Source organism: Leptonychotes weddellii, chromosome 10 (assembly GCF_054177405.1).
Source record: "Leptonychotes weddellii isolate Sample4059 chromosome 10, ASM5417740v2, whole genome shotgun sequence".
NCBI lineage: Eukaryota > Metazoa > Chordata > Mammalia > Carnivora > Phocidae > Leptonychotes > Leptonychotes weddellii.
In genome coordinates this window covers 24,344,511-24,353,445 of record NC_138378.1, presented here as the reverse complement: position 1 = coordinate 24,353,445, position 8,935 = coordinate 24,344,511, and the positions used below count along the sequence as shown (strand labels likewise).

Here is an 8,935-nt window from a genome sequence, read left to right as displayed (position 1 = left end):
CCCCCCCCCCCCCCCCCCCCCCCCCCCCCCCCGCCCCGGCCGTACAGCTGCTGTTCCCGCCTACAGCAGCCCGTGGCTGTTCCGGCCATGCCGGCTGAATGCATCACGCCTGCTGGCTCTCCCTGACCCCTCCGCGCAAGGCACTGAGCAAGGTCGGAGGGGAGACACAAATATTCTCTCACGAACATTTTCGCTAGTGCCTAGCACGGGTATGTTGCTGCGCTGAGGCTATACCTCACGGATGTGTTTTCCTGACTCCCCTTCTAGAACCTAAGTTCCACGAGGGCAGGCATCTTTGTCTACTTCGTTCCCTGCTGGGTCTCCACCACCTAGAACCCTGCCTGCCACAGAGCAGGCTCTCGACAGATACTTGCAGGATACATGAACAAACGAACCCCCCCATGAGGGGCCGGCACCGAGGCGGACACTTCAGCAACGCCTAGCAAGTTCTATGCGTGAGACGCTGAGCTTGGTTGGGGCTCGCGGGACAAAGGCTGTGTGCTTAGTACTACTACAGTAGAAGCCCCTGAGAGCTGGGACTAAGTCTTGTTTGCTCTCCGTTGGATCCCTGGCTCCTGGTACTTGGGAAAGCCTCAATAAACCTTTGGGATCTACAGCTAGAAGGATGGAGGGAGGGAGACTAGGACGGATGGGACGGGGGAGGGCTGGCTGGTTGCAACCCGGGTTTCAGGGGGTCAGCTTCTGCTCCCGAGCCCTCCCGGGAGGCCCGGGCCCCAGTACCTTGAGGTCCAGGTGCAGAACCCGCATCTTGTGCATGAAGAGGATCCCGTCGCAGATCTGCCTGACAAACACCATGGTGTCCACCTCAGTCAGCTGATAGTCCTCATCCACAATCCTCTCGAAGAGCTCGCCGCCCTCGATGCTGTGTGCACAGAGCCCTCTACAGGCTTGCTTCCGGGCCGGCTGGCACCCCCACCCGGCCCCCTGCCCCACTGCCGACACTCACTACTCCATGAACAGGACTATCTCGTGCGAGGTCTCGATGGCCGCGTAGAGCTGGATCAGGTTGCGGTGGTTCAGTTGGTTCATCACCTCGATCTCAAGCTTCACCATTTCCTGGGCACCAGGGAAGCCAGGGGCACCAACTGAGTGTCGCCGCTCCCTGCCTTCCCCCCTTCCATACCTCTGCCCTTGACCGGCTCTGTCAGGCCTGGCCTGGACCACTGCCTGGCCTCCTCCTTGCCTCCCATCTCTCCCCACCCGGAGCCCGTGTCCACGCCACCGGTCATTCCGGCCAGGACACTGTTCCTCCTGCCCGAATACTCGGGTGCCTGAGGGCCAATCCTCCGCTCACCACTCTCCCCACTGCACCCTCTCCCTGGGCTTTCTCCTCAAGTCCCAGGACATGCCATTCCATGCAGATGTGACCGATTCCCAAATATGCATCTCCACCTCTGGGCGCGCCCTTGAACTGCAGGCACCAACAGCTCCCACGGCCTGACTGCCATTCCCCTGGGATGGCTAAGAGACCTCCTGGATCTCTCAGGTCCAAATGAATCCCTTGCCACGGCCCCCACCCCACGGCTGAGTTGCCCTCAGCTTGCCTGTCAGCAAGAGGGCCCGTCCCGTCGCCCAGGGGTGCAGGACATAAAGCCAGAAGCTGTCCCAGATTCCTCTCATTCTCACACCCCTCTAGAGAGAAATCCCTCTAGATTTCAAATCCAGTAACTCCTTGCCAGCTCCACCGCTGCCTTCCTGGCCCAGGCTGCCATTATTTGTCACTTTCAGAAAGGGCGAATGCCAACCGTCACACTGGTAGCTTGAAGTCAGCCGTGGTAGGATTATTGACACCAGGGAAATGCCAAAAGCTACAGGTCGGGCCTCTCCCCCTGCCCGTCCCCTCAGCCCCCAGCCTCACATCACTGCCCCAGTTTTCCCATTTTTCCCGTGATTCTATTCCTTCATTCACATCTCACTCTACCCGCCGCTTCCTCAAGAGGCCTGATCTCACCACCTTATCTTAACAGCCCCCATCGGGCCCACACTCCCTGTACCCTTCCTAGCTTTATTTTCCTTTCTAGAACTGCTCAGTTCCTGTTGCCATGCTTTCTGTGTGCGTCGTGTTGAGTTGTCTGCCCCTGTCCCAAGCATGTCGGCCCAGGAGGGCAGGGACTCAGACACTTCACTGCCACTTCCCTAGCACCCGGCACAGTGAATGGCCCAGAAAAAGTACTCACTAATTAATTAATCAAGAGCTGACTCCAGTTAATCTCCACAGCACATATGTCTGGAGCATCTACGCTGAGCCAGGTCCGTGACAGAGGCCTGGAGACCCCGCAGTCAAGTGGAAGGCCGGAGAAAGGCGGAGTCACATGGAAAACGCATGCCTTCCTGACGTGCACAGAGCCATGATCGAGAAGCAGGGCTGCAGGGCTCTGGAGCTTCTCCTCATGCTCCTCCCAGGCTCCAGGCCTCCGCACATGCTGTGTCTCTGCCCCAAATGCCCATAAGTTCCCCTCTCGGCTCCCCTGACTCAACCCAAGGGTCCCCCACAGGTCTCTGTCACTCCTGGCCTCAGTCCTTCCTTCTCACAGTCCCCTCAGCTTGAGACTCTTTTCCCCGCCTCTCCACCGGAACCAGCTCCTCCTTTGAGCCTTCATTGGAGAGAGACTAGCCAGCTGAATCTGGAGGCTCCTCCACAGCCCCCTCCTGACCCCTGCCTGACCCCCACCTGACCTCCGCCTGACCCCTGCCTGACCTCCGCCTGACCCCCACCTGACCTCCGCCTGACCCCCACCTGACCCCCGCCTGACCCCCACCCTATGAGCTACCGCCCTCACCACAACAGGTGGTGAGGTGATTATCACCCCCTCACACACCTGACCCCCTGACTCCACATGAGCCTCTGCCTACATTCATTCATTCATTCACTCTTTCATTCGTTCCTTAAACAAACACTGCCTCGGCCTTCTCTGAACCGGGCCCGGGCCAGGTGTGGAGGCACAGCTCTAGACCCGGCCTGATTACCTTGGCACTCCCTGAGGGCGCAAACCATATTCATTTCACTCAGGGACCCCCCGTGCCCAGCGCAGGGCCTGGCCCCGAGCCCACGCTCATCAGCGTTTGCTGGATTGAACCAAACAGAAGACAGGAACGTCCTGTGCCTAGAAGGGGAAGTCCCCAGGATAAGTTCACCAACTGAAGTGTCTTGTTTATGGGTAGGGGCTTCAGGTCCCTGTGGCAGGGTTGTCTGTCTGTCCATCTGTCTATCTGAATGACATCTTCAGCGCATCAAGGTTCACACACCAAGCTCCTGGTGCAGACACATGGGTGGAGGGAGGTGAGAGGTACCCACTCAAAGGATCCCCTCTCCTTCCCACGTAGCCAGCCCCCACTACCTTGTCTTTGGGTGTCTGTTTCTTGATGACTTTGGCTGCCAACTTGAGGCCTGTGGCTTTCTCTGTGCACGTACAGACTGCTCCAAACTTACCACTGAAGAGAGAAGAGGTGGGGAGTGAGGGGGTTTCCAGGGGCACAGGGCTGAAGTAGGGGGTCTGTGCTCTGCTCCTGTCTCGGTCCCCCTCTGTGAGTTGGGACGCTTGCCCCAGCCAGTCTGACTCCCTCCTGAAGCTGGGAGCTCTGTGGCAGGGACAGTGGCTGAACCACACCAACCATGGTCACAGGACGGGTAGACTCATCCACAGGCTGGCCCCTGATGTGACAACTCACAGCCTCGTGGTAAGCATGGGTCCTGGGGCTCTGAGTCCCAGGAGAAGGCACCTGGAGGGATTTTTATGAAGCTCTTTGAGGGGGTCAGGGTGGTGCCTGTAACTGAAACAGGAAAACACTGTTCGCTTCCTACGGGAAATGAATCAATGATCAATGGCGTGTCTGTGTGCGAGACAGTGAACCGAGGGCATATCAACCCATGTGACAGCTTGCATACGAGGGGGTAAGTAACCATGCAGAAGTAATTGTGTCCACGTAGATCATGTCCAGTCGGGGTGTGTCTGGGCCTTGCACAGGAAAGATGTGAGGCCCTGGAGCTCGATGCTCTCCTGCCCATGGGCCAGGGGCTCGGGGTCCCAGCTCTCACCCGCCCAGTGCCTCCTTGGAGTTCATGCTGAATTGACTGCTGACGTTCCCGGGCCTCAGCTCCACGATGCGGTGGGGAAAGGGGGCTGGGGGTGGCGGACAATCATCTGGGGAGGCAGAGCAGAGCCACCACGGTCAGTGCCAGGGGCTGCTGAGGAGGCGCCCCAGCACCACCCCCTCCTGCCTGGCCTGGGCCCCATCCAGGGAAGTTCACCAAGTGATACCTGGGGGACAGCTGGCTCCAGGATAGGGGTTAGGGGGCCCAGTTTCCAGTTTCAGCTCTGCCACCAACACACAAAATGGCCTTGGGACTCTGTCAGAGGGGGCTCAGCGTCTCCTGGCACAACAATGGGGACAGCTGATTGGACTTCTCAGACCCTGCCACATGATAAGGAATGAAGTCTCCATCCCAAGCTATCTCCATTTCCATCAAAGAAAGAAAGGGGGGGGGGGTGGCCGGGATGATCATGGCGGAGCGCCAGAGAGGCGTGACTACGTCTGAATGATGGGGTAGGTGGCAGGACCTGCCTACCATCCCCTCTAATTACACCACAAGCTGGCCCGTCCTCCGGAACGGCTGCCCAATCTGGGCATGGCCCAAGGGCAGGGGGAGGGCCGGGGAGGAGACCGGGACCGAGATGTTTGGTAGAGAGAGGCTGCCACCTAGCGGCAACCACGGGGAACAGCGGGCCCTGGCGGCTCACAGGCTGAGTCATCGGGAATGGAAACTATAAATAGCAAGAGGCAGCAGGGAAGCCGGGCTGGTGATGCGTCTGACGGCCCTTGGAGGTTGTTCAGGTCCCGTCACCCCAAGGATGTGATTTCTGGAGGGGGCGGAGCAGAAGTCTCTGCTGCTGCTGGGGGGAGGAGGCAGGGCTCCTGACTGTCGCCCAGCCGCCAGGCCTTCCCACCCGGTCTGGGTGGCACTGTGCCGCTGACCCGGCAGGCCCGCTGGGCTTCCGGGGCACCTCAGCCTGGAGGAGCGGGGTGTCAGGACACTCTGGGCTCTTCTGACCCCATCTCACCCCACCCCCAGCCCTGCCGCGCCCCCACCCGGGCCCTTTCCCTATTCACCTGCTCCCCAAGCTCGCTCTTGCTCAGTGGCTCCTGCTGCCCACTGACTAAACCACCCAACCACCAGCTCCGGTCTGATCATCAGTTGAGGCGGCCCCACAGTCCTGCCCCATCGCACGTGCCCAGCTTCCTTGGTCACTGCTCGCATACACAGGCACCTGTGCTCCTCAGCTCATGAACCTGCTATGGCTCTCTTGGCCCTCCCGACCCCCTCCAGGATGTCCTTTAACTACCAAAGCCTGGCCTTTGAGCCATTCTACAGACTGACTTCAAATTCCACTATCCAGAGAGTTGGTGCTGCTCCAAAACCTGTCTGATTTTGTTTTTCAAAACCCCATTATAGACAAAGTAGAAGAAAGTCAAAAGTGAGCTCTGAAGTGGGTCTGTCTGGACAGTTTCAAATCCCGTCTTAGCTGTGGATTTGGGGCACTCACTCCACTTCCCTTTCCCTGAGCCTCCGTTTTCCCATCTATCAAAAGGGACTAGGGATTTATACTTCTTAGAGGTGTGTGACACCTAGATGGGTCAGCCTGGGTGAGGCGTGGCTCAGAGCAGCTCAGTCCTCTAAACAGGGAGACGTGGGGATACCTGGGGAGCCCCCTGCCCTCCCCAGTCCCCACCTGCCCCTGGCCTACCCAAAATCTGGAAGCAGTCCTCCTCCCTGGCTGTGAGACAGAGGGCCTGCCCCACCTCCGATTTCTCCGAGGGAACAGCCTGGAACTCGATCCCCCTCGAGGTGTCCCCTTGCACCTTGGCCTGGCCAGCCTGGCCTGCAGCCTTCTCTCCTGCTTCCTTCTGGCTGTCTGCCAGGATGTTCTTCCCTCCTTCTGCTGCCTTGGCTGGCCCGGGATCCGTGGGGCTGGGGGTCACAGGCACCCCTTCAAAGATGAGCTCCGATGCCTCACTCAGAGTTTTCTCAGCTGGCAGCCTCTCAGGCCTAGAATGTGAGAACACAGGTAGAGATGATACCTTTAGCACTGCGTCTGCCTCCGGGAGGCCTCAATGCTTCCAGAGCCTCTTCTGCAATCTGGAGCCAATACAACCACCCCCCACCCCACCCCCTGCCCCCACCACAGCCTCAGATGCATGGGGTGAGGCATCCAAATTCACTTTATACGAAATCAAGGGACGTTAATAATGCCATGCGTGTCTGTGGTCATTACCTTGACTGTCAATGCACTGATAGATCGTTAATATCTACTAATAGGATTATTGTTCTGGTTAATCATTAGGTGGCTACAATTAGGGAGATTGTGGAGCTCTTGATTCACACAAACTCTGGCAATACAACTGACTAATGCATCAGTGATACCAATGTATTAATTGATATCAATACATAATTCAGCCTGATGTAGTAGTAGTATTGTGGTTTGCAATATATCACGAATATCACTCATGTGATTAGCATTCAGGTCAGTGTAACGGATTGCCTCGTAAGACTGGTGCTGTATTATGGTTATGAAAGCATTAGTAATGATCTATCAATCTGATGATTAGTCATTATTTCATATTATAGTAAGAAGAATGGTTATCTCTTCCTCCTGATATCTCAGTCCTGCCCTCGGCTAGAACCAAGTTCATGGAGTAAGGGGGATGCTGGCCTCCAGGTGCTTTGTGCAGAGGTCTTCAAGGACCTCTCTGCCTTGACATTCCAGGTGTCTATGAACTATCACCAAGTCCTGGTTTCTGCAGGGGCACAAGGTAGGAGAGCCAATGCCCAGGACAGATGCTAAACATCCGAACTGCCCGATCCAGCACGGAACACGGTGACGATGAGGCCCGAGACAGAGGAGCTAAACGCAACGACTGCAGACAGAGCCTCAAACCCCTCCCCACTGCCGGACAGGGGACGCTCACCTAGAGATAATGGCAGGGCAGCTGGGGCTGTGCAGAAAGGCGGGCGAGCCCCTCCTGACCGCTGCTTGGCCCTCCGCTGCCTTCTTGTGAACCTTGGGCTCTCCGGGGCCCTGGCTGCCCGAGGCCTCCTGCTTGGCATTGGGCTTCTTGACGCTGGCCTCGGCTGTCGCGGTCGGCTGGGGCAGGGCTGCTGGCTGCCCAGCACTACCCTCCGCAGGGCCCCCACCCAGGTCGCCTTCTCCCTTGGGGCCCTCGCTGCCGGTGGAGGGTTGGGCCAGGGCACCATCCTCTTCCTTTAGGGCGTCAGCTTTGTCATCTTTCTTCAGGGTGCGTGGATCAGGCTCTTTCTTTGGATGTGGGGTCCCAGGTTCTTTCTTTGCATCTGGGGTCCCAGGACCTTTCTTTGGATCTGGTGGACCAGACGCTTTCTCTGCAGCCAGAGGTCCTTCACCTGCTGTACCTTTAGGTGCCTCATCTGCAAAGGAAGTGAGATCCCAGTCAGGATCCACCGTCCTCCCCCAGCCAGGCTGACCAGTGCCCAGCTCTGGGCCCAAGTCCCCACCTAGGCAGCGGTTTGCAAATACTTGTCCCACTGAGGCTCTGGGGCCGTTTCATGGGCTCTAGAGATGGGCTGCTGGGGCCTCGGAGGCCCTTGTGGGAGACTTCTGGTCCTCTAACACACCTTGATGCCCCCACCATCACTCGCCCTGAATGTTTAGGTGCCATGCACGGGGGCTCCACATTTTCCCAGTCTCTCCGGGGAGGGCTTCCGGTCGGCCCTCAACCCAGCCCAACCTTACCCAGAGATCGTTCTAATTTCTGGGTCCTGGGACCCAGAACTCCCGCTGAGGAATGGGCCCGGCCCTGGAGTCCAACAGCCCTTCCCAGGCTCCTCCCTCTGTCTCCTGCCCCAGCTTAGCACCTGTTGATGGGCTCTGGATTCCCAGCTCCACTGCTCCGTTTTCTGTCGCCATGAGGCAGGGAGGCGTGTGCTTCTGCTTGTCTAACTCAAGTCTTTCTAGCTGCAGAAAGAAGAGTGAGGTGTGTCAGGCTGTCAGAGTCCTCCTCTTGCCTGGCAGAGAAGAGCCAGGGCCAGCTGACTGAGGGGAGAGAGGTACCTGGAGCAGAGAGGGGCAACCTGATGGCCGCCTGACTTGCAGCGGCTGCCCAGGAGCTCTCCTGGGGCAGTTGTAAGGGATTGGGCTGGGTGGGCAGAGGCGGAGGCAGGGGCGCAGGCAGGGGAGGCGGGGACGGAGGAGAGGATCTCTTACACCAGAGGCCATGCAGCTCGGACTGCCACCACCTGTCACTCTTGGCCCCCGTTCAGAGGACACGGCATTCTTCTCACAGCCGGACTGGGGGGAGAGGAGTGTTGGAACAAGCAGGAAGAGAAAAGGGAGGGGGCAACTGGGCCCCTGAGGGAGCAGCCGTTCCCCAGGCCTTGCCCCGTATCGCTGGCTTGGACGGGATCAGGCAGGGGGCCTGGCACAAGAGGGGTTCCCCGGCAGGGCCAGAGGACAAGATTATGCTCAGGCTGAGCCCTGCCCACCTGCACGCCACGTCTCCTGGGGTTGCCCAGAAGCTGGTGAGAGCCACGCAGGCTCCGGGGATAATCACCCTGACCCCACTGCCCAGCTTTGTGCCCATGATCCCTGCTCCTGGCCTCCAGACCTGCTTGCGGCATCTTTGGGGAAGAAATTGTCCCAGGGGCACTCGCTCAACATGTCCACGGGACTGAAAGCATTTTCTTTTGAAAATGTATTTTTCTTGGGCTCCTGGGGAGATGGAGGCTGGCCTGCTTGGAAGGAGGGGGGCTGGTAGAGAGTCTTTTCTAAAGATCCTTGACTACAGTGGGGACCTGGGGGCCACTCAAGCCCGAGGTGATCAAGCTGAGTTGGGATGGGGAGAGGTATGATCCGGAGAGCCTTCCATCATCCAGGGGCTGCCT

At 58.5% G+C, this 8,935-nt stretch overlaps 1 protein-coding gene across 1 annotated transcript in view; it reads right to left on the bottom strand.

Moving 5' to 3' along the window:
- MYLK2 (myosin light chain kinase 2) overlaps nucleotides 1-8,214 on the bottom strand; it is a 13,053-nt gene extending 4,839 nt beyond the window's left edge. Inside the window, exons 1-8 of the mRNA XM_081833042.1 lie at nucleotides 8,106-8,214; nucleotides 7,910-8,009; nucleotides 6,988-7,462; nucleotides 5,766-6,067; nucleotides 4,058-4,163; nucleotides 3,360-3,453; nucleotides 968-1,077; nucleotides 742-883 (exon numbers count right to left, since the gene is read on the bottom strand). Of these exons, the coding sequence (XP_081689168.1) occupies nucleotides 742-883; nucleotides 968-1,077; nucleotides 3,360-3,453; nucleotides 4,058-4,163; nucleotides 5,766-6,067; nucleotides 6,988-7,462; nucleotides 7,910-7,961 (1,281 nt within the window). The 5' untranslated portion in view covers nucleotides 7,962-8,009; nucleotides 8,106-8,214. The remainder of the gene's footprint in view (nucleotides 1-741; nucleotides 884-967; nucleotides 1,078-3,359; nucleotides 3,454-4,057; nucleotides 4,164-5,765; nucleotides 6,068-6,987; nucleotides 7,463-7,909; nucleotides 8,010-8,105) is intronic.
- Nucleotides 8,215-8,935: the final 721 nt, after the last annotated feature.